The sequence below is a fragment of the Myotis davidii genome, unplaced genomic scaffold (genome assembly GCF_000327345.1).
Source record: "Myotis davidii unplaced genomic scaffold, ASM32734v1 scaffold201, whole genome shotgun sequence".
Lineage (NCBI taxonomy): Eukaryota > Metazoa > Chordata > Mammalia > Chiroptera > Vespertilionidae > Myotis > Myotis davidii.
In genome coordinates this window covers 3,086,392-3,112,707 of record NW_006297819.1, presented here as the reverse complement: position 1 = coordinate 3,112,707, position 26,316 = coordinate 3,086,392, and the positions used below count along the sequence as shown (strand labels likewise).

The following is a 26,316-nucleotide window of genomic DNA, read 5'->3' as shown; positions in this document are numbered from 1 at the left end:
AAGTCTTTATTCTCTGACTTAGCATAAATGGGTCAGGTCCTCAGAAGGAGGTGTGCAGAGCTTCTGAGGTTCAGTGCCATTGATGAATCCACTCCCTCATGGATTTTTCATTTGTCTATCCAAAGAAAGTCACATGGCTATAAGAAGAGCACAATTGTCCTAGTGTCTGACGTCTTGAAAATGTCTGGCTGTAATTCAGCATTAGTAAAATTAGTGTCAGCCAGACTATTCATAAGAGCAAGCTGTGACTACACACGGGGACAGTTCCCCTAAACTGGTCGGACGCGGCGTGGATGTGGAGGCCCAGTGTGAGTGCCCCATTGTATCACCATTCCTGTTGGACCTCCAGATGCTCTTCTGAACATGCTTGATCATCAGCACCTGCCCTTAGTCCTCAAAGAGCTAGTCTATTACCTGCAGAAGTATTGGAAGTCTTCTGAGTGCCCATATAGAGGATGGAGGGAGAATTCTGTTCCTTTCTGAGAAGAAGCCTGTAACTGATGTCACTCTCACCACAGATATGGAGCCAGGTTCCATCAAGATATGAAACACCAATCTCCACCTTTTGACCTCACTGATCATTTCCCCACTGATGTTCCAATTGTATATTAAACACACCACCACTTGTTGTTTATTTCCACAATACCTGCTCTGACAACTTTTCCTGAAATCCACATATTGCCTTAAAAATTGTTGAAAAGGCACTATAGAAAATATGCTCATCACAATATGTGGCCTAGAGAGGCGAATCAGTTACCCAGTGTCACACAGCCTGAGGCAGAGTTGAGACTATAATTCAAGTTTCCATTTCTCCAGCCAGGACGCTGTCCATTATTCCTCAATACATCCTAGTATTTTTCTGAAATCAAGGCTATATCTATAGTCCTAAGAACTCTAGGGTTATGACTGGCACATTGAAATGATTCAAAATTGACCAGGAAGAGCTTGGTTCTTATGCAAAGCACAGCTTCCCTTCTTTTTGGGGGTAAACCTTTTAGTTTATTGTTCCTTAGAATTTGTAAGAACCTCTCAAGGTCACAGAGTGGTGCTTTTCACCCAAAGAAGCCTAATTCCTGATGGTACCATCTTTATGTAAAGAAAACCATCTTTATGGTTTCCCCTGGTCCACATGGAATAATTGCAAGCAATTGTTCAGAAACCTGGGCTGATAGGAAGACCAATGGCTTTGCTTAAGCTAGAAAAAAAAATCACTTAACCTCTCTTTGCCTTAGTATCATCATCTGTAAAATACGTTTAATCAACATGCTCCTTATAAATTTATCAATTATATAAATTATCATACTATACTCAGAATGCTGCCAGACACACAGTAAGTGCTCAATAAATGAGAGTTGTCAAATTTGTGGTAAAATACCTTCTACAGAGAAATATCAGTGAAAGTTTGGTGGAAAAAGAGAATTTAAAAAAATTGAAAAATCTACTGCAACAGTATAGATGAACAAAACATTGAGAGAAGCTAACACACTGAAGTGATAGGGAAACAGACTGGTCAGGCAGAATTTTGTTCAGAAATGTGCAGGGATTAACCAGTCACTGGCACAGGCTTGGGTGCGAGTCTCTGTGGCCTAAACAGATCTTTTAATTGATCTCTAATCAATTAAAAAGAGATCATTAAAAGAAGGATTTAAAAGTATTGTAAATGTTACACTATATAAATAAAATACTATAAAATCACGCAAAATATGCATTTGCTTGAAAATCTTTAATAAGCAAATTAGCTTACCACTTAAATTTTAGGAAGTCCTCCTTATTGCAATGAATGAACAGGTTTGTGAAATGCTAATGATACTAATCTTTGGAATTCCATTTGTCTTTAGGAAAAGAGGGTGGAGTGCTTATGTGGTACTATTCTTTTCTATTTATCATATTCTGTTGGAATAGAACATTCTTCTTTTGAGGAGCAAAATCCTGATTTTTTTTTCTTCTGTTTGTCACACATATGCCCACTTTCTGTTTTGCTAAGAAAGAGGTGTTTAATCATGTAACAATTTTTTCCTCACAGAGGAATGCCTTAACTGCTTCCATAAGAATGGCTAGCTGCACACCAGTAGCTGTGGAACTGATTTCTTTTTTGTGTCTGGCTCTTTGAAAATCTGGTTGTGTGCTGCCATCTTGTGTTCATACTAAGACATAGTCCTAGCTACTGTCTAAAGAATCTCCCATGGCCACCAGGTGGCAGTTGTTGGAAAAATAAAAGCAACATTTCTTTCTTTTTTTTTTTTTTCAGACAGGGTAGGACCAAAATGTTACTTTCCAAAAAGGAGTCTTTCCTATTCTTACAGACAAGAAAAAAACTTTATTTTATCCTTAACAAATAAAAATTATTATTCTTTTCTAGTGCAAAGTTCTTGAGAAAAACAGCCTTGCCAGGGATATTATTTCTGTAGGCATTTCCTGGACATACTCATTAGACCATACCTAAAACATATGATATGTATGCCTTTCAGGAAAACATCTCTCTACATATCTATCTTGCTTTAGGAAACACATTTAACAAGTAAGTATGGCAGTGCAGGTCCAAATAATAAAATAAAAGGATAAATCTACTGTAGCTATACAATGGATAAAACTTTGGGGGAGTCTAGTACAGAGAAAGTTCTAGAATTCTCTGGAATTAGCATGTGCCTAGATATTACCTTGTGATGAGAGAGTACAAGGAGGCAATGGGGAAAGAATCAACATGAGAAAAGGGAAGTGCCTTCACAAGTTTATTTATGCTAACTTTTTTTTAAAATATATTTTTATTAAGTTTTTACAGAGAGGAAAGGAGAGAGATAGAGAGTCAGAAACATCGATGAGAGAGAAACACCGATCAGCTGCCTCCTGCACACTCCCCACCGGGGATGTGCCCGCAACCAAGGTACATGCCCTTGACCGGAATCGAACCTGGGACCTTTCAGTCCGCAGGCCGACGCTCTATCCACTGAGCCAAACCGGTTTCCGCTATGCTAACTTTTTTTTTTTTACTTTTGATTTTTAGAGAGTCTATATACATCCATGTTAGACAAACCTACAACATTAAAAAGTGCTGATTTAGCCTTTCTTACGGGCACAGATGATGTCTTCCGGTTCACTCATGTAGCCTCAGCTCAGTATTTCTCTAGCACAGAGTAAGTGTCCAATAGATTTGCTGAATAAATATCCAGAGTGCATGAGTGAATAATGAATCAATGAATCAATCAATTAAAGCCTTAAATGCTACCCTAGCTGATTCTAGGCAGGGGAAGATTCTATTCTCCTTTTGGAACCACCATGCCTTAATCCTAAGGTTCAGCCATTTAAAGAGTCATATGAGGCTAGGAGGCCCTTTCATCAGTCTCCAAATCCTGGCAGGTAGAACATTTTCTGGAGGGTTGAGCTTTATTTAAGAATACTCTCATGGCTAACTGAATTCTAAACCTTAGAAAATAAAAATCCAAGCTTATTTTTTTGTTCAGAGGCTAGAAGATTTATTCCTTCCCTTCCCCCCAATACTTCTCTTTCTCTCTCTCTCTCTACCTCTACCTCTCTCTCTCTCTCAATGGAAGTGAGTATTGTGAAGATAAGAGATGCTTCCTTAGTAACTCTAGAATTTATAGTTTGATAACTCCCTTATTACCTGAGAAAATTTTCATATCCATGTTTATGAACAATTTCGGCATTTGCCTGCATTGCATTCTATCTGGGAGAGGAGTTGAGGGCACAGCAATCCCATAAAAAGAATAACTGATTTTTCAGTGCTTTGCCTCTTGATAGCTTCCTTCCAGTCCTCTGCTTATATGCATTCATTCCTGCCCACTTGTAGGATATTCAGAGTGTGGGGGTTCTTATTGTTTGCACAGTTTTTCTAATTCCAGGGTGTATACTTGAACATAAACAGATTTTTTTTTTTTTTTTTTTACCTCCTACAGCCATTTGAACAAGGAAACATTCTCCCTTCTGCTGTGTAAGGCACAACTCTTTCTAGCAGGCCAGTCTCCTAAACAGGCTTTCAAAATGACATATTAGAGAACTAAAATAATTAATGGCACTTTTTTTTCCTGGGCAAGAATTAGCAAGAGTGCTTGTTCAGGAGAGAGGGAAGGTCCACATTCAATAAGGATTTTATACTCCACTTGCCTGGATAGAGCGGGGGGCAGGGGAGGTTAAAATCATGAAATTCAATCAAAGAAACAAAGGAGAAGATACCATTGCTATTGCTTCCTCACCACTGTCGAAGACCTGAAGCGTAACATCTGTGAAGATCCGCCACGGAATTTTTAGTTTTTGTGCTCTGACTCATTTTTTTTTTTGCCAAGATTTGAAAACAAACAAACAAAAAACCCCCCAAAAACAACACCTTTATTATTATAGTGGTTAAAATGGGGACATTTTCAAAAAATATATTTTATTTATTTTTTTTTTTTTTTTTACAGAGAAGAAGGGAGAGGGATAGAGAGTTAGAAACATCGATGAGAGAGAAACATCAATCAGCTGCCTCCTGCACACCTCCCACTGGGGATGTGCCCGCAACCAAGGTACATGCCCTTGACTGGAATCGAACCTGGGACCCTTCAGTCCGCAGGCTGACTCCCTATTCACGGAGCCAAACCAGCTAGTGCAGGGACATTTTTATTAACTCAGTTTTTCAAAGCCACACTTTGCAAGTTATTAATTTCTTTCTCAAAGGTTTCTCCACTGTATTCAGAGACTTCAGGGATTAGCAGTTTCTGTTTACTTGTATTATTTATTATTATTATTATTATTATTATTATTATTTTGACATAGAAAAGGATATGCCTGTGATTTCTGTTTAGATTGTCAGCTTTTTATTTTCTCCCATGCACTATATTCATGTTGTATAAACCCTAATGCCTAATATTTCTAGAGTCATGTGCTCTGAGAATCACAGCAATCAGTCTAGGTCTAGCTCAGGGAGAAAGAGCCAAAATAAAGAAATGGTTCTAAACCTCAAAATTAAGGTTATTCCTGCGTGTGTGTGTTCATTGATGAACCACTGTCCAACTACTAAGAAAATTTATCAATTTTGTTTGGAAAATGAAGAAGCCTAGCATGTCATCAATGTTGAGAAATGAAGGTGGCCTCCCTTAGCTAGATTTGGGTCAAAATCTAGTTACACTTTACCTTCAAATACTTATACGGGCTTTCTGTATTACAGTTGGCTTCAGATGTTTGATGCTATTTTGGGGTGTGTCAGGGACAAAAATGATTGACCAGGATATTGGCCACCTTGGACATATAATGATAACTCCTTATTGAATGAATGAATGAATAAATCCAAACCAAAACTAATGCTGACATAATTTCTCCTTATATAATGTAGGTAAAATATTTGAGTCTCACTCCTTATTCTTATTATTAGTGGGCAATCCCTCTATAAACCAAATGTCCTATACTGAAGAGAATTAGAAAAAAAAATAAGTAAAAAGTCATTTAATTTATAAAAAGACAAATTTACAAAAGGAAAATGTTAATACATCAATTCAGAGAGAGCATGTAGGAGCTCCCACATCTGAAAGGAGGATTCTAACTGTAGATCCTGCAGGTGACACAAGGCAAATCTCTTGTAAATCTAAAGAAATCTGAAAAAGTAAGTCAGGTTTGATTTAGGACCTGGAATTGCTGAGAATGTGCCTGTCACTGAGCCGGGGAGCCCTGGTCTAGGCAGGAGGCTGTGAGCGGGCGTTTCACTGAGAGGAGAGCCCTGGACCAGGCAGAAAAGCGGCTGCTGCACTAGCTCAGCCATGACATTGAGCAAGTCACAGAAACATGCCCGGCCTGAGAGAGGGCAGAGGATAGAGGACAGTTTAGGTGTTTTCACTTGAGTGTTTTATAGTGCACTGGCAGCTCCCACATTCAGACAAAGCATTTGTTTATATCACATCAATGGTGTTATCTCTGAGGAAGGAGCTTATTATGTATGATCTTTATTTTTCATAAATTTTTTATAGTTTCATAAATTTTCAAGCTCTTCCATAATGGAAATGCTTAACACTTATTATCAGAATAGAAAACTATTTATAAAGACAAATCAAGGCATTAAGAATACCCTCTATCTCTGGGGGAAGTTAATAATCAGTTTCTGATTATTTGGCATTGGGTGGACATTACAAGAAGACTGAATTTCTCCCCACCACCCCTGCCGAACACCACCCACCCCCACTAACTTCTTAGTTGGCTGGTATCATATAGTAAAACCAAAGAGAAGCTACAGTAGGTGAGGTCTATTTTTTGTAACAAGCAAAGTCCTAACAGCATGAAATAGGATGCAATAAAAAATGTATCATATGGGTTTATTAGGTCCTTCTAACTGCAGGCTTAATGCAAGTGCCCTGTAGAGAAAGGAGAGGTGCATGGTTTGACTTAGCCTGGGCTTTGCTCAGTGGCAAGATGTACTGTCCCAGAACGTACAGTCTCACCAACATAAAAAGAGGGCTTCATCAAGTCTCTTACCCAAGTCAGCTTTCTCAGATCCTGCAGGCTTCTCTTTTAGCTTTAGAGGTTTAATTTTTAATAATCAATGAATTAGAATGCTAGAGAATGCTTGAGGCGAAGTTTAATAAAGTGGTTTCCCTGGGCCATTTCACCTAAAATCTGTGTCAGGTTAGATAAACTCCAGAAGCAAACTCATTTGAATCAAGTGTCAGGTAAGATATTAGGGTCAGATATGTAGTTTCTGTCTAAAAGAAACGAGTTTTGCCCTCGTGCCCAGAATATACCCCTTACGCCTGTGGGTACTATCCTGGCCTTCTACCCCTTGTTGGAATTGATCTCCAAATTCAACGAGATTAAGAATTACCTCCCAGCCCCAAGTCTTCTCAGTTGTTGCTGCGATGTAGATTATGTTCTCCGCATTTAAAAACATACATTTTACAGCCTTTCATGACTTCATTCATTTCACCCGCTAACAAGGATTAAAGGCATAGGTTTGGGTAGGTCTCAAGAGATGCTCATCCTTCCTGGTTTTCTTCTTTTTTCTATTTCTCTGAGGAAGGAGCTTATATGTGATCTTCAAATTGGTTTTAAAATACATTTTAGATTTACATTCCAAGGGATTCAACACTATCTTTAATCCATTTAAAGTGTATTTTTATTTTGTATATTTCAAAATAAAAGAACATTCAAGTACCATGAAACAAGGTAACTAGCCTATTGAATATGAATGCAGAGATAACAAGTGAATTTATGAGATTTCCTGGGGTTTTAAGGCTCTTGGACTTGCCTTAGTCCAAGAGGGTAACTCGCCTAGTTACCCTCGGACTTGCATACGTGGCACTAACCACCATAGTGCAGACTGGGTAAAGGCGGGTCTCCTGTGGACCCCCATCGAGCGCCAGGAGGCCTCAGTGGTTTATCTATGACTCCAAACATAATGTTACAGCCAGGTTCTGGGGCAGCTCCTGGGAAACACTGAAGGCTCCTAACAACTGGGTCATCCCATAAAATAAAATAAAAACCTACCATTCAGCCTCCATATTGAAAGGCTGGGAGTTCTCTCTAGAGATTCTACCAGATCGTGGGCTCTCAGTATCCAGAAAACTTACCCTGGATAGTGCTCCCTGCCACACAGTGTGAGCACTGGTACATGTCTGTACAGGTGGTCTTTCTTGTCCTAAGAGTAACAGAGGGTGGAAATGCAGATGCCCTTTAACTCCTTTGGCTTGCCTTCTTTCTTTTTTAAACAGGCCAGATACAAATGAAGAGAAGTAATAAATTCTTAGGGCAAAAAGTATGTTTTGTTTTTCAGATTTCTAAAATTAATTAGACTTGATATTGTTCGTCTCCCTTTGGATTTTAGACCTTTATATGTACTAGAATGTTTGGCTCCTCTTCCCCTTCTCTTCTTCTACCTTTTAAATTTCACTTTCACTTTGCAAGCCTTCTGACCCATCTAGGCTCTCTAAGGTGCCCCTGTTCTGTGCACTCCAAACACCACAAAGGTGCTGTAAATTTAGCCAAGCATTTTGTGATTGCTTAGTTTACCACCTGCTGCCCACCTGTAAGCTCTATTAGCACAGAGGCTGTGTCTGGCTCATTTGCCACAGTCCTCCAAGACCCAGCTCTGAGCTTGGCCATAGAAAGTACTGGGATAGTTTTGTGTTTTGGTGGTTTTGTTTGTTTGTTTGCTTGTTTGTTTGTTTTTAAGTGAATGAATGGTGTAATCAAAATATTGTAATTATCAAAAAACTTAACCTGGGTCAGAAACTAGTTTTTCACTGTGTTCCTAATGATTCTTGTGTTCCTAATGATTAGATGTCATAAGGAAAAGAAAATGTAAACTCTAAAAGAAACTCTACAAAGCAAAAGCAAGTGGAGAGTAGACCTAAATGCAGAAAAGAAGTCCTGCTATGAACTAAATGACTTAGAGCAGAAGGGTTGATCCTCTAGGGCAGTGGTCAGCAAACCGCGGCTCGCGAGCCACATGCAGCTCTTTGGCCCCTTGAGTGTTGCTCTTCCACAAAATACCACGTGTGGGTGCACACGTACAGTGGGATTGAAACTTTGTGGCCCATGCGCAGAAGTCGGTTTTCGGAAAGGAGATAGACGAAACAAATATACAAGACGAGTGTGGATGGGAGAGTTGAAAGAGGTCGACCTCAGTGAACATACCTCAATCAGATTGAGGACATTTTTAGCAAAGGCCAGCTTAGGAGTACCCTAATTAAATTAATAACAATGTACCTACCTATATAGTTTAAGTTAAAAAAAATTGGCTCTCAAAAGAAATTTCAATCGTTGTACTGTTGATATTTGGCTCTGTTGACTAATGAGTTTGCTGACCACTGCTCTAGGGAAGACCAACCTCCAAGATTATTCCGTCTTTTTCAGCTCTGCAGCACTGAGCAGTTTCCGATAAAGAACTTACCTGAGTTCTGGAACTCCAGAGCAAATCTCTCAAGTTACTCTCTAACTTGCTATTCGACAAAGAGAAGTGCAAGCAACTGCTTGGTTTCTTTTGTTTAAGCTGTTTCTGTCCTCCAAACATCCCCTGCTTCAAGTCATACAAAATCCATATGTATACTTTCCGACATAGAACATGGCTGGGAATGCTTGGTGCTGTGTGGACCAAATAGGATGGGATGGCACACAGAATGGACACGCGAGCAAGGCACAGTTACCTCCTACTGCTGTTTTTTTTTTTTTTAAAGTTCATTTTGTTTTGTTTTCATTGATTTTAGAGAGGAAGGGAAAGGGATAGAGAGAAACATCAATGATGAGAAAGAATCATTGATTGATTGCCTCTTGCATGCCCCACATTGGGGATAGAGCCCGCAACCCGGGCATGTGCCCTTGGCCAGAATCAAACCTGGTACCCTTTAGTCCTCAGGCTGGCACTCTATCCACTGAGCCAAACCAGCTAGGGCTGCTGTGTTTTTTTTAAACCACAAGATGCTGTGGTTGCCCCCAAACAATGTCCTCTTAGGCTGGTGAAAAAGTCATATTGAAATGGCAAGCTTTAGAAGGTGAGTGGTTAAGTGAGAATCTCTGCTATGAGGAATAGGACAGGATGGACAGCTATGATTTACAGTAAAGATACCCTGTTAGTGGTGTTAAAATATGCACATGTGTTACAGAGAAGGGGTAAGTGCTTTCTTTGACAATCAGCACAGTGATAAGCAAAACAGCACAGTAAACTATGGCGGTGCTTGGCTCTCCATGGTCCAATCAGAAAGCCTGACAAATGACTTGTAAAGTCTCTCCCTGCACCCACTGATTTATGGTGTACATAAGCTGACAAGTATGTAAGCTCTTAGTGGAGTCCTAGTGAGTGGTCTGCTTACTCCCATCATACATCTGGATCCATATAAGCACCTTAAATGGAATTCCAAATGCACATGTCCTGCTGTGTTCTTACCTGGCAGGTGTGTTTCTTCACAGCAGAATACAGGGGAGATGTAAGGTGGGACCACTGAAGCTGATTTTCCCCCGTGCAAAGACTCCTTTCATTTAATACCGACAAATGACTTGTGAGGACAAAAGACCATTGTGAGGACAGAGTGAGTGCACAGGCGAGTTGTTACTAAGGTTAATTTGTGTCTTGCCTCTTCAGAAGCAGATGTTTCCTCCAGACAAAGGGGATAATGGCTTTGAGGTGCCTGCATGACTGGCAACCAGTGTTTAGATGTGAATACGAATACTACCAAAACTTCTCTTTGGTTGTTTTTTGTTTGTTTGTTTGTTTTTGTTTTTTTAGAATGTCAAAGAAAAGGTGTCCATGTAAATGCAAGGTGAATATGGTGGACAATGTGGAGAAAAAGAAAATCAAGAAATACAAACCAGGAATAAGAATTTCAAATAAAAAAAGAAAAGAAAACCAAGGGGAAGACTAAAATTTAAGTTTATACTTTTGGCGGCTATGATATGACATCAGGGGCTGAGGCTGTGTTGATGACATAATTCTTGGAAGACTATGTATTTTTTTTTCTTTTTGACTCTAACTCGTCCTACTTCCTTTAAGGGCTCCTGCTCCACACAGTGTCTCTGAGCCTAGAGCAAAGCTCTCACAGAAAGGACCTCCTTCCTTCCTACCCACCAATGCCCCTCACAATAGACTGTTGCCCTACTGCTAAATGGCTTACTGATGCAAACACCAAGGCAAGTTCTAATGCGGCTGCACTCTAAAGTCTAGAGGGGCTTGCATCAGCTTTTTCTGTCCATTCAAGATCCTGGTCTTCTCACCCTTCGGCGCAGCATGCCAACATTTTTTTCTGCTGCAAATCTCATTGAGCTCTTCTTAGGCAGCATTATTCCTTTTAATTAAAAAGACAAGACTGTCAATTACTTAAACTTAATCCCCAAATGTAATTGTTACTTTGAGAGATTTTCCCCCTATAAAGCTCATAGAAGAGAAATATTTTTATCAAATAAAAATTTAGTGTGAGCTTGGATTTTCAAAAATATATTCATTTTCAAATCCCAGTTGGCACTAGAAATGTAAATAGCACAGCCATCCATAGAACAGGAAGATCACTAGGAAAGGCTGACTGGTGAAGGCAGACCCAGATTAGGGAAATAGTGAAAGGCATCAGGAGAGTTCCAAGCATAAAAATTCTCCTACTTTTAAATTGATGCTGTAGGATTTTTAGCTATTTAGCTTGAAGCTAATGTAAGTTCTTAGAGAGGTAACATTTCCAAGCTATTGTTGGACATTGAAACAAAAGTGTAAGTATATTTCAGATTTATTCTTGCTAGTAAATTTTAACAGGGAGAGAACAAGAACTGTTTAGGAAACAAAGCAGAAAGAAGGATAAAGAGGTGAGAAGAGAGACACAGAAATGGATTCAACAAAGACAAATGCCTATTACAGTTGGGTCTAAATCACTGTATTGGCTGGTGAAGTATTGATTTCAGGTGAAGTATTGGCACGACTCTCCCACTTGGTTCTCGACCAATAACAAAAATCAGGAGGAAGTCAGACTTGCTCTCAGTAAAAGAGTCAGGGTAATAAAGTTAACTCTTAATTACCTTCATGTGTATTAATCAGGGTCCATGATTTTGCTGTGAATTTGTGTTGACATGGCTGCCAAAGTTCTATTAGTAAAAACAAGGCCCATGTTTGCATTAGCTAGTGGCAAAGGAGTAATATACATAAAAACTGAAACCTTTTCTAAAACATGTTTTATATCTTTGACCAGAAAAAAGGGCAGATTCTTTAAATTGATGACTTTAAATTAGTCTAATTGGTGGTAATGTGCCTGATGGACATCCAATGAAAGTGTATGAGTGTGTGTGTGTGTGTGTGTGTGTGTGTGTGTGTGTGTGTGTGCCATACAACAGGAAACTGTGCAACTTGCAGGTCCGCTTAAGTGTAGTATTATGCTATTGATGAATAATAATTTTTTTTATTTAGCCTTGGGATACTTCTAAACTTGTTAGCACTGTGGGTATTTCAGATATTCCTAGAATCTGTAACATGTCAAACTATAATGAAGCCACATTGAACTTATATCTGGTTAATATTCAGAAAATATGCTACAAGTACATCTCTAAATACCAGTCCTTTTAAATATCATGAGACATGTGTGTATCTGAATATGATTATTTTAAATCCAATATGCTTTCTTTCTAGGAACTTGAAAGCCCTCTTTAATATATTATTTAAAACATTGCTTTGAGCTAGTAGGCATGGAAAATATAATTTCTTCCCCATTTCACAGTTGGAAAAACTGAATTAAAGAGAACAATGCTAGTAATTATTCATGATTAATAGAGGTTTGTATGTAAATCAGCACGAATAAGTGTGTGAAATTAGATGTGCCGATGCCAGAGAGCTCTGCTCATGTTTTTTAAAGATGAATGCTTTCATATAAATCTCTGCGTGATACATTCTGTTTGGAAATGGACTTGTAAAGTGTGTGAATATTAAGGTAACTGAGTATTGTGGTTTAGAGACATTATAATCCATAAAGTACTAGACAAAATTTTTAAATTCATTAGACAGATATATATCTAATGAACATAAATGCAAAGATAGACAGAACTTAGACTCAGAACTTAGAAGACAGAACCAAGAGAGACAGAACTTAGAGACAGAACTTAGAAGACAGAACCTACACAGAACCTAGAGACAGAAGAACTTCGCTGGAGAGAACATGGCAAAAGATCCTGGACAGAACCTGGCTACAGAACTTGGTTGGAGAACCTAGACAGAACCTGGCTGAAGAACCCGGCTACAGAACCTGGCGACCGGACCTGGCTGGAGAACCTAAACCGAACCTGGCTGGAGAACCTAGCGAGAGAACATGGCTACAGAACCTGGCTGGAGAACCTGGAGATCCTGGATAGAACCAGGCGAGAGAACCCAACTATGCTGATGAACTGAATGCTGCCTCCATGTCATTCCTTCTTCGCCGACTCCGTCCACACCTTTGGGGACCCCTGGACCTGCTGGGGTTGGACCCCAGCAAGTAGTTTCAAAATGAAAGCTATATGTATGGATATAGAAAACATGTATAAGGTAAAATACAAAGTGATAGCATGTAAAAAAAAATGCAAAGATAATGTTTATTTAAAATGTACAACAGATTTACATATGTGCCTGGGTGCTGTGTTGGGTAAACTGGAATTTGGGTATACTATGATGCTTAAGAAATGTGGGAAAAGGTGCATGTTAGTTTCTTAGGATTGTGGACATTAATTGAGTTAATACATGCAAGAAGGCTTAGAACGCTATTGCCACATGAGAAGCCCACTATGTTAGCTACTATGTTAGCTATAATTAATACCATTATTAGACCAGGTAAATGTGCTATTAATATAAGGAGCTGAAAAGAGGCATGTTCTCTTTGATAACCTAGGATAATATCCTACAGAATATAAATAAAGCTGTAGGAATTATACAGCCATCTTCACAGCATGGGATATTTTTAGGGATATTTTCTTCCAGCTGTCTTCCCATCCCACGCAGTCTGATTTTGAGAACCCATTGCCAGGAGTGCCAGGTGAGGGCAAGAGTATCCCCTCCTCCTTTTGTAGATGGAATCTGGCTGTTCTGACGCCAGGCCTGCCCATAACAAGACGGGTCTCTCTCAGGAAGAAGCATCCTAGGCAGAGTTCTGATTTTTGCAAGCCTGGTTTGTGGATCAGATTTTAATTTTTTTAGAACTTCAATTTTTTTTTTTTTGTGGGGAGGCGGGGGGCTTGTTTTGTTTTTTTTTTTGTTTTGTTTTCAGAGGAAGCTTTAGACAGCTGTATTAATCATGCAAACCCAGCCATGTGCAATGTGTTTTATCAATGGAAAAACAGGAACTGAATGGCAAGTAGCTGTGAACAAACCCAGTGCCAATGCCTGAACCTAGAAGATAATCTCAACATTTCCCAAACCCTCTCGCCACAGGGGGGTTAGTGAATGAAAAGGCTGTTCGCTTGGGATAAATAATTAGATGGGAGACAGACAAGTGAGATATTCCAGGGTCATTACATTTCTTAAGTTGCAGTGACAGGGAAGGATGGGCTGATTGAGCCCAGAGAGCCCCACACTCAAGGGAATCCTTCACTTGAGGGCGATAAGAATAAGATAATGGTGTTTGTCCTTGTCCTTTTCTTTCATATCCCTTTAACTGTCTGAGGCTGGTTGCTCACCTCGTTTTGAACCTGCAGTCCTCCTAAATATGAGAGCATTTCTAGGTGCACTTTCATCGTGATGGGCAAGTATTCAGAAGCCTCAGGAAATGACTTGAGCCCAAGAAAGTGAGAGGAGTTCCTTCCCTGCAAGGAGGGTTGGAGTAGACTCCTTCCTCATTTGACTATTCAGTGGAGTTTCTGCAGTGATATATTCCGGGGTAGTTATGCAAATATATGCCATTCAGAACTCATTTCAGAATAAATAAACCTAAATTAAAATTAATGAGAAAAACACCTATCAGGAACAGATCAAGGATTTAGTATATATATCTTGTAAATTAGGAGCAGGGAAGCACACTGATTTTTTTGTTTGTTTTTTTGCTGAATAGAAAAGGACATTTGAAAAATTTCTGATTGGCCACAGACAATACAAATTATCCTTTGTTGTAATTCCAGTATTATCATTATCACTGCAGAAAATCAAGCGATATGATGAAGGAAACCCAGGGGACATACATTTGATTTATTGAGCCTTGTTTTTGTTTAATCACAGCTTGACTGGTTTAGGACTGCATCCCTGCTGTGACTGCTGCTTATCTCCAGTAGGCCTGATGAGCCTCACAGAGTGGGAGTGGGAGGGGACACCCTCCACTGGGAGATAGGAACAGTGAAACCCCTGAAAATATACATGCATTTCTGTTACTGGGAAGTAGGAGAAAAAGTTCTCTTTCTTATAATGGGAGGACAGCAAAGGACCTTTGGGACTTTCTCCTACTGTCAAAACACCTTAAGCAAATTAATTGGTTCAAAATCCTTCAGGCCATTTGCATTAACCAATGGCTTATAGACTTTTTAACACTTAGAGCTGAAATGTAGGATTCCACATAGATGATGACATATTTAATTAAATGAAGGTGTCTAGTGTCATAACTATGATCACAGCAAGACTGGCATGCTTTCCTAGATATTTCTGTACTTAAATGATACTATAAAAAAATGAAGGGTCCTCTAAAATAGTTTTTTTTCTTTCCATTGGGAACTACATTTCACATGAGTTGCCATCTTGAATGGAAAGACAAGGAGAAAAGGGATTTGATCTGTAGAAAAATCAAGTCCTTGTAAGGAATAGGGAACTTGAGAGGGCACTGTCTTTTCTTCCCAAACTCTCACACCAGCTATCCCCAGTCTCCATGAACAGCTTTTCAATTTCCACCAGCAGAAGCTCAAAGTATTAGTAAGATAAACTATATTCTCTAAAACTAATGGATCTACAGAAGCTATCTACAGTCTATCTACAATGTAAAATCAAACTAGGGTCATTCTCCAATCAACAATTCAATTTGTAGGAAAATATCAAATTCAATAAAATCCCACATCTCAATCCTTAATCCAGACTTTTTAATATCCAACAGCTGTCCTTGGTGAATCATATATGGCTTTATTTGTTCAATGTTACATATATCATAAAGCATGATCAGATAAAATATTTGAGTTCATAGCTGCAGAACTGCTCTCACAAAGGACACCTAGAGTCACATTGACACCGTGCAAAGTTCGTCTTGGATGGAGCTGAACCTCTTTGAAAATGCTATCCAATGGGACAAATGTGTATATGTGTGTTTGTCATGTCAAGATACTTGCAAGATGGCAACATGATAAAACGGTGTCAAAGTCTGCAACACTAAATGATGAAAGTCTTAAAATAATTGTGGCATGTCAGGAATTCAAAATGCGATATTTTCCATGAACACTGTAAGTTTGATGTCAAGTCTAAACAATAGGCACATTTTAACAGTCTTATTTTTAGTAATTGGCACAAGAAATGGATTTCATTAATGTTTTGGGGAAGGATTTTATTCAACAGTATTCTTCTAAAAATAGTTTGAACACTTCTTAAAATGTAAGAATAACTTTTACTAACCTGTTTAATTGATCCTTTAAACCTTGCGATCCTCATTTCAAATATAATTAAGTTCACATATCTGTGAATGTATTGTTGACACTGAATATCTACACCCAATTCTGACCTATTTTTTAGTTTGGACAAGTGTTAATGAAACATGATCTGTCTTCAAACTAATAAAACAGCAGCGTTCTACCTTTAATTCTGAGCACATTTCCTTAGAGTGTATACGATGATCGTGTTTAATTGGATTTATTTTTTCCACATTAGCCCCCTGCATGGCCTACTTTCCATTTTTTTTTCTCAGGTCTATGAGTGTTATTTGCAAATCATTTTTCAGGAATTTAATTTCAATGGTAGGTTGGTTTCGTTTCAGATTTTTTTGTATTGTTTTAATTTCATTTGCCAATTTGCCTTTAAACAGCCTTAAGCTAGAAGGTTGGGCTGCAACTTGCATCTAAATGTGATGCAGGAGGCAAAATTTAATTTGAGTGTGTAGAGACTTTTAAATGAATACAAAATGACTATGTTGACAAGGAAAAGCCCCAAATAGGCCACTATTTAAAGAAAAATCAATGTTCTTGTAATCTATTTGAGTTCAACCTTAGGCAGTAGATAATTCACTTTTACAAGTAATACTTCAGTTTTGGATTATATAAGCCTCTAAATATGAGGGTGGTCAGTTAGAGGATTCATACTTTTATGAGCTACAGAATTTAATTGGCTGTGTTCCAATGATGTAAGTTTATAATTTCCAATAATTGAAGAAAAGATTGCTTTCTGAGTTTAGTATCATTTTCCCAACTACTGACTAGCTTGACGTTTAGTCAGGTGACACATCTATGGCATGCTTATCGACTGGTGTGGGGCAACTTATTGGCTTTCTTTTGTAGATTTAAAAAAACGATTTCAATTGTATGTTACTTTTGTGAATGTGTTTCCCCCTTTTTTTTGCACATTATAGATGATGGAGAATGACCCAGTGACAGAGCTACAGTGATAAAAATCATACTGACCTTGAATGGGGTAGGGGATTGTGGGTAAAACACGCTCTGAAGGGGAAAAAATAGTAATCATCATGGAGAGTTTATATATAGATATATCTATATATCTTATTCGTATTTAGATACTCAGACAGATGAATTTATAAAACAGATGAATTTCCATGCCGGTAGGATCATATCTCCCATAAAGTGTTTGGGAGATATAATCTTTCTACCAACACTAAAGTATCAGAGAGCTACTAGTAACACTTAAAATCCAAAGCCTTTTCAAAAAAGTTAGCAAGAGCAGGACACAACATCCCATTCTGATAACCCTACACACAGGACCCTACCCTTCCCTGGAAAAACCACTACCAAAATTATAGATGTTTTGGAGGATTAGGGTTGAGGGTGTTTAAATCACAAGTGATCAAGTTCAGGTTATGAATTTTGATCCTGGTTCTGGTTTCTTGAACTCATAACAGATGGAACTATGGTGGCTAAGGATGCCTTTCCTCTCCTTGAGCACTATAGCTCATATCAGCTTTAGCCAAGCATCTGGAAAATTTATTTTGGGAAATACAAATTCAACTTCTCCCTCAGGTTTTTATTTCCAGATTACTGATCTCAGTGCAATAGTAATGCCAAGGTAATATGTTTCTTGGCATGATATACTTTTATTTTTAGTCTTTTCCTTAATCCCATCCTCTTGTAGTAATACAATCTCACCTAAAATTTGATCAACCAATCAAAATTGTTTGATGATATATCCTGTTGAGTAATAAGAAGTGCTTTTCTTTTGAACACTTGAGTCTTAGCTCATGTTTTCCCTCACAGTCCCATCCCTAAGCTACTGAACACAAATTGTAGATGCTACAGCGTGCAGGCATGAAGGTATCCTCTAGTTATTTCATCAAAACCCCAGGTTTAACTCTAAATCCTCCTCTGAGGATCTTTCAGGGAGGCAGAATGGTGCATTAAGGATAATATAGGAGGCATTCTTTGCTACCCCAAACCCTTCAGTATAACATAATCAGCGCACACTTTTCTCTAATCCTCCTATCAGCATGGTTAAATAAAGACCAATGATAAATGAAAATCAACAAAAATCCAAACCATAGAGAGAAAACCATACATATGTACACATACTCAGATTTGATCTTCCTGCCACTTTGTACCATGAGCTTAGAAAGAGTAGATTTTGCCTGGAATTTTGGCACTAAGTACATCTGGATGCAGAAAACCTGGTCTCCTTGCAGAGTGGGCTTTTTCTTTCTAGCTTAGCTAAAAGTTGTAGCCTAAATGCCAAAGTTTTCTAAGTGCATTATGATGGAGCAGGTCAGTAACACTGCAGTGAACAATTGTGTCTTAGTTACACAAGTGTCAAATAGAAAAATGGTTTAAACCTCCACTGGTTATTTGGTGTTATGTTTCCAGCTTTGAAAATAAATAGCTAAACTGCTTTCAGCAGTTTATGCAGCAGTTGGAGACCACTGTCCCATATTATATTCTCTCTACTGTATTTTATTTTTATTATTACTGTTATTATTCAGAGTGTTTAAATAACTCAGCTTAATATTTTCTCATCACACTGTTCACAGCTGGGTAGCTGCACTCTGCCCTCATTCCCACAAGACCATTTGTATTGCTAAATCATCTCACCCACCCTCCTTTCATGGCCTTTTCAACTGTCTCCCAGCTTATTACTTTCATCTTAGCTCCACCCTCTTATCATCATCTTAGTCCTATGATGCCCATCAGTTATTCTCATTCTCTTAATTTCATCCTATGGACTTATCATTCCTTAGATGCATATCATCTCAACTTTTTATCCTTACACTTCTACCATCATTCTGTTTATTTTATAGTTTATTCCAGGGTTTGTGGACTCCTATAAAGTGAAGTAAATGCCACTTATAAAATGAATTTTTTTTTCCAATTTGTGTTATTCAAAAGTAGGGTAGGGCAGGAACCTTGGTGCTATGTGCTTTGTCTTTTTGGCTGATAATACAGGTATAGTTCATTTTATTTCACCTCACTTTGTTGCATTCCACAGATGGTGTGTTTTCACAAATTGAAGGCAAGATCCTCCACCATCAAAAAGATTACATCTCACTTTATTGCAATACTTGCTTTATTGCAGTGACTGGAAGGGAACACACAATGTCTCCGAGGTGTGCCTGTACTTGAGGAGGTCAACCTAGCTTAGCAACTGATTGGGAGGCTTTAAGAACAGAACTCTAAGTTTGACCCCAGTATCATATTGTGTAACTCTTATTAACTCCCTTAACCCCGAGCTTCAGTTTCTTGTCTTCTAAATGAAGGTGTGGGGTATTATTGGCTGATTCTGCTGGGGCACCATGAGAAACAGTTACATGGGCACTCTCACTTCACAAGAAAACCCTCTGAATTAAAAGCATCTAAATGACAAAAGCTGGGGTTGAGGGTTGCGTATATATATAGAGAAGTAATTTATTAACTCCGATATGATTTTCCTTTAATTTCCAATGGGAATTGCAGATGTTCAATGGTCTTTCTAGAAGACAGCATATTCAATGCCTATTTTTGAAACTAAAACTAGTTTTCCATGTATTTTCTATTGTGTCCACAGAGAGCCATATTAAGTAGTTTACAACCAGTCTTTCAAATGACATGTGAGTATTGTTCAAATAGCTGCTCAAACTGTTTTATTACGTGGCATCCAGGGTAGTTGGCTAAGAGGCTTTGCCACATCTTAACTAACATCATCAAATGGTGGATATTTAAACTCAGGGCCCCTAGTATAATAACTTAAAATGATTTCTGAAGAAGCGGGGGAGGCCCTCAATTTGAAGGCTTTCTCCAGGGCTGGGTTGCTAAGGTAGTACTTGAGATTTAATCAAGTGTAGGTTTCCAATTTAATAATGTTTTAACATTAAAAAGAATATTTAAAAACCGCCTACACACTGGTGTGGTATGGCCCAGTGGAGATTTCTTTGTACTTTTATTCTTTTGTACTCAATAGCCTCAAACTTTGTAGTAAAGTACCTCACCAGTCCACACATTGATCAGTGACTGTCTTTCTTTAATATGTGGGACTATTCCCTTCAAGGGTCAGATGCTGACCATGAGGCTTATGAAATATCAGTTTGGAATCTCAATGTGCCAAAGAAAAGCCAGTGGTCTAACCTATGGATCCAGGCTGGTGGGAGTTAATGGGAATGGAATGTCACAGTAGTGCTTCTGGATGGGAAAGAATATACTACTAGTGGAAAGACCTTGTTAACTGAAAAATGGAGAAAGAAATAAGAAGTCTCCTCACCTCCAAACAACACAAGATACATCTCCTAACATTTCCTCACAGACACAAATGTAGATAATGTGTTGGTCTAGAACAGGGGTGGGGAACATCCAGCCCAAGAAATCATTTGGTGTGGCCCAGCCAAAGCATTAGGAGTGAGTTAATTAAGTGTTTGAGCAAATATAGGAGGCTAATTTTTAAGTTGATAATTTTGTATGGCCCTCCGATGATGTGATAAATATCCAAATGGCCCGTGGCAGAAGAAAAGGTTCCCCACCTCTGGTCTAAGCCTGGATTCTGGAAACAGATTTCATGAATTTAATTCCCAGCTGCCTTACTTGATTGTACTTAGTTAATTAACCTCTTTGTATAGTGGGGAAATATGCGTACCTAATAGGGTTATGCTGATGATCAAATGAAATCATGTATGTTAAGTGTTTCGCACATGTGCAGAGTACCTTGTAAGCACTCACTTGATAATCAGTAATGACATTAAAATAAGTATTCTTCCTTCCTATCTGTTTCTTTGAAAGTAACTTAATGTAAGCAATGAAACAAGATCGGGTTCCTTTTTGGGTGCATCACAGTCATCATTGCGGATATATGGAATCTATCACACTGCACATGATGACAATGGAACTCTCATGGCATTGTCAGAAGCCCAAGGCTTCACCCAGGTGATGCACATTCTCCCGTCTGAAAAAGCCTGAGGAGCTGGATCCTTGCCCATACACATTGTACCAATGGATTAATGTGTTCAGAAAGATTACATAATGGAATGCTTTGCCCAGGATGAAGGAAACTATATAAAGGCATTACTTGGATCTATAGACTGAGGAAGTATGACTCCTTGACAAATAGAAAGCTAGAACGTGTGGAGAACAAGACACATGAAAAAGAAATGCCTTCATGGGCTTAGGAAGAAGTTCCAATGAATGCAATGTATTGTTGCCCTATCATTCCACTATTTTGACCCCTCTCGAGAGCAATATTTGTATACAGAGTGAAAAGAATATGTATGTATATGGTGGATCGGTGACCGCAAATTGACACTGTGTAAAATGTCAGTACAGGTCACTGGGGTGGACACTGACAATGTGCTGATGCACCAATGAAGATGGATAACTGTGAACTCTACAGGGGCTCTGGCTCTGATTTCTACCTGCTGCTGCCTCTGGCTGGCAACAGCGCACCAGCTGCCTCATCTGCTCTGGACTGCTGGGTCAGCAGAGCACCCCACTGCCCACACCGTGCTCTCTGTCAGGGTGGCCAGCCCCAGCCCCAGCTGCCCCTCCCAAGCATCTCTCCCCTCCTGACCCTGTTATGCAGAAAAGGACCACCAACAGTTTCTTCCTTCTTCCCCTTAAATCCCTGTACCTACTTTGAATCTAAGTGATGGGCAGTCTGTTCACAGATGCACTTTTTCTTTTTCCCTTTTCTTTCCTTCCTCTTTCCCACCTCCCTTTCTGGTACCTCCCCTCCCCTTCCCTCCCCTAATTCTATGTGGAAGCCCTAAGCCCCAATGTGGAGCCTTTGAGACGTAATTAGGCTTAGAAGAAGTCTTGAGGGTGAAGACCTGTGATGGGGTTACTTTCCCTATAAGAAGAGGAAGAGACTAGTCTCTCTCTCTCTCTCTCTCTCTCTCTCTCTCTCTCTCTCTCTCTCTCTCTCTCTCTCTCTCTCTCTCCTATGTGTTGGTGGGGTGGGCATGGTAGAAGTATCATTCCTGTTACATAAGAAGTAGAGCTTCTCCTTTAAAATGTTGATACTTAGGCTTTTGGTCCAAGAAATCACTGATTTTTGGCAAACTAAATAGCTTCTTTTCACCTTAAAGCCTAATGAACTTTTTAAATTCTAATATTCTGTATTACACCTCCTAACTTTCCCATAAGGTGGGAAATCAATGCAAAACCCAATGCTGATGCCCCTGCTGCCTCTACGTAGTGCTATATTCAGAGCTACCACCTGTGTGGGCTGTTCTATCGGGCAGTGTGGGCCCCCTGGAAGGTAGAACATCATTTATCACACCACTGTGCACTTCTCGCAAAGGTAATTGAGGGTGACTGCCATGAAATCATCAAGGACAATATGATTATGACACACTTGTCCAATTTTTTGACTCTCAGTTTACAAATAGAAATTATGCAGGATTCTTGACATTTTACTGGGTAGTTCCTAATTTTGCTTAATTTAAAAGTCCATTAAGTGAATTTTTGTGAACAGGGTGATGTTATTATGGGGCTCGAGATTACTTATCATCACCACCAGCAGCTTAGCAATATCTCCATTATCTTTGATCCACTCCATGCTCTCTTCATCCTCCTCAAGTATGCCATCCTTCCTTCCTCCATCCCCTTCCTCTCTTGTCTATAGCTATCATTGCATTTATTAATTGAAATATGTCATTAGTACACTTCTGGGTGGGATAGGAAGAAAATATACTTTAATGCAAAGTTATAGTAGCTCACTTTCTCTAATCCAATTTTATCTTTTCTAATCCCTATTAAATCTGTTAAGTATATGTTATTGTATTTAATCAGGTCACCCAAGAATTCACCATTGAGGCTGTTTTCCCTCCTATTTATGGAATTCCTAAAGTCAGAAACAGGTAAACTACATTTCTTAACAAATGTCTTCTCAAGTGTCTTGAGATATTGATGTCTATATCTGAAGTGAAGAACACCAATGTTTGGTCTTTGGAGACAAGTAAACAGGGGTATGAATTCTAAACTTCATATTGACGCAGCTTTTGCATATCCATATCCCTCCAACTCTTACAGACTGCAATCAATGGAAGTTATGAATGAGAATAGTTTGTAGTGGTTTTTTCTTATGAGTTGGATTTTGAGCCATTTTAAAATGACTTTAATACTTCATTTCAAGAGAACTCTCACTGAAATTGAATTTTCTCCTAAAAATCCCTTTTTCTTCTTCTTCACGTCTCCTCTAAACTCTATAAAGTAAGATGGAGACATCTCTCCTGGCCACAGTATCTCTAGGTTTTCCAGTAGAACCTGTGTGGAAAAAAATCTTCTAGTGGCTTGTTATTCCAAAATAATAATAGTTAATTATTTGGATTTTCTCCTTTAGTCCAAATAAACTTTCTGTACCAGCATATGCTAACATTTTTGTTTTTTTACTTATTTTGATAAACATTTCCTTATTCCAAATGTTATCATCTTCCATAATCTCTTCATACTTTTGTTTTTCAGGGAGCATTTGCTTCTATGCTCAGAGCCACCAGCCAACAGATACCTAACAGAGCAAGGCCCCAAGGTGCGCTCTCCTACTAACATCACTAATGTATCATGACTGATCCCTCCTTAGTCCACCTTTAGGCTCTTCTTAAGTTTTCATAAATGCCCCTCTCTTTTACCATTCCATCTGTCTTCTAAAAATACATCATATAAGCAATTTTTCCTGCTGTCATATGGGAACCTGTCAGCAACCATTCTTCTTCCTTTAGATTTTATATTGTTTTAATCATTAATTCCACTTTTCCTTGTGTTGTTAATAATACACTTTCTTTTTCCAGCCTCTCTCTTCTTCCAGCACCTAATTCATCCTCACTTCATATTAATCAATTAATCACTTTCATCGCTGCCATTTTTATACTGTCATCTATTTTCTAGGGTGTTACATCACCTCCACTCTTTAAAGAGACAATCACCAAAAATATACTTGTTCTCTGAACAAATAACAAACAAACAAGCAAACAAAAACAAGGCAGCTATCCAAAGTAAGCCAGGGAATAGAGCGAGAAGTTGTTCCACTTGTAAATTTGTCTTATGCAGAGGTATTGAGAACCTTTTTTTTGCTTCAGTGACTATAGTATGATTTTTTTATACATGTACCTTTATAGATAAAAGACATGATTTTCAAGCTTCCCATGGGATAATTCAACTAACCAGACGCTCCCAGATTTGGCCTGTGCTGGCATACTTACTGAAAAGGACTAGGCTGGCGTTGGTGACCCCCAGCTTGTTGGCAGCCACGCAGGTGTAGTTGCCATAGTGCTCCTCAGTGACGTTGGTCACTGTCAGGGAGGACTGGCCCTCCGTGCTCTTAATCTCAAGGCCATTGGCACTGTTTATCCTAAGAGTTCAAAAACAGAAAAGTAAAAAGAAACACTGATGAAGAGTTAGCTTAGTAATTCCTTTTTCATCACTATATTGGAGGTAAAGAAGAGAAAGAAAGTGGTTAAAGTGCTTGTTCCCTGTCATGTACTCATTTTAATTGTGCAATTCCATATTATCTGAATCAATTTCCATCCACAGAGAAGACTCAGGATGGATGAGTTTCATTGGGCCTTGGTTTCTGCTATAAGCAAGAAAGACATGCAGGTGGAAACTACCCACTGGGCCACCTGCCTCACCCTCTGCATATAACCCGAGTGCCTTTGCAGCTTCAGCTTAAGAATTATAGTCCAGTAAGCACTTGATAAATAGATTTTGAAAAGAAAGAGTCTGAGAGTAGAGGCTAGGGAATTACAGGTGGCCATGTTTTTGTCATTAGGGCTTCTGGTGCCCTTAGGACCACCTATCAGAGCAGTCAGGGCACAGCAGGTTTGGCACATACATACCTGGTGTCATCCCGGTACCACTCAAAGTCAGGGGCAGGCACCGCGGAGGCCTCACATTTGAGTGAAGCTTGTCGCCCTGTGGGGGCTTCGTTGTTCTTGGATTCCGTGATAGTGGGAGGATCTGTGGGAAGGATAGGTACAGAGTTTACATGATGATCGGAGGGCACTCCAGAATTTCCATGCAAGAAGGAATTAGAAAGGAGAATCTGATTGGAGAGGTGCAGGAAAGAAATAGTCTTAGAGCGCCATTTACATGAATTATGTGATCAGCTGAATTGGACTGATCACTAGAAAACTAAATGAAAATAGGAGATGATTAATGAAGCCACAGATGTGTTTACTTAAATGGGACACTTAACAGGGTTTTATGGAAATAGAATCTAGGATTCCTTTTTCCTTCCCCTAATACACCATCAATTACTTCAACCATAGATTGTAATATTGACCTATTTCTTTTCCTTTTCATAAACTAAGTGGTGATACTAAAGGACTTGGGATTTTTATGTATACTTTGAGCATTTTTCATTATCATCATCATCATTATCATCATTGTGATTGTTACAGTTTGCGATGATAGTAAGCAGTTTGATGAAAATAATACAGAGCTAAAGTTCTCCCAACCCAAGCTTAGCCTAATATTTTTTCAGGAATTCAGAAAAACAAACAGTTAAGTATTAGATGATTACTTAACCCCCTTTCTCTTCTATCTTCCCTTATTGCTATGACCCAGGTAAATTTTTCTTTGATGTGGGAAGGTGCAATTTGACATCTATCCTGGTGTCAACCTTCTCCTCCCTCTAGCAGCTGTGCACTGGATTCTGTCTGCTTAGAACTGGCCTACACAACTGTAACAAAGCACATCTGACATTCTGATTTGCCATAGTTCTTTTTTTAGAAAAATAAACATATATTTATTTATTTTCCTTTATCCATTACTACAAAAATTATTTTTTTTAAATTTAGTGATTTGAGAGAGAGAAATGAGTCACCTTGTTGTTCCACTTATTTATGCATTCATTGGGTGATTCTCGCATGTGTCCTGACCAGGGATAGAACCCGGACCCTTGGCTTATTGGTATGACACTCTAACCACCTGAGCTACCTGGCCAGGGCAGTACCACTTAAAAAATTAATTATTTTGTATTAGTTTCAGGTTTACAACATAGTGGTTAGACAATCATATACTTCACAAAATGTTCCCCCTGATATTTCTAGTACCCACCTGGCATCATACATAGTTATTACAATATTATTGACTATATTTTTTGTGCTGTACTTTACATCCCCATGACTATTTTGTAACTACCAATCTGTACTTTTCAATTCCCTCACCCTTTTCACTCAGTTCCCTACCCCCTCCCCTCTGGCAACCATCAGTGCATTCTCTATGAGTGATTCTTTCAAACAATCCTACAGAGGGTGAAAAGGTGTTTACAAGTCCACATGGCAGAGTTAGAATGGCAGAGTTAGATGTGAGTTCCTGGCTTGATGATTTTGTGTTTTT

General features: G+C 38.8%; 1 protein-coding gene across 2 annotated transcripts in view; it reads right to left on the bottom strand.

The window, feature by feature from the left end:
- LSAMP (limbic system-associated membrane protein) overlaps positions 1-26,316 on the bottom strand; it is a 640,116-nt gene that overhangs the window by 15,906 nt on the left and 597,894 nt on the right. The window contains exons 5-7 of one of the 2 annotated variants that reach the window (XM_006773572.2): positions 24,813-24,933; positions 24,177-24,325; positions 16,984-17,019 (exon numbers count right to left, since the gene is read on the bottom strand). In XM_006773572.2, coding sequence (XP_006773635.1) covers positions 16,984-17,019; positions 24,177-24,325; positions 24,813-24,933 — 306 coding nt within the window. The remainder of the gene's footprint in view (positions 1-16,983; positions 17,020-24,176; positions 24,326-24,812; positions 24,934-26,316) is intronic. The other variant, XM_006773573.2, reaches the window with a different exon arrangement.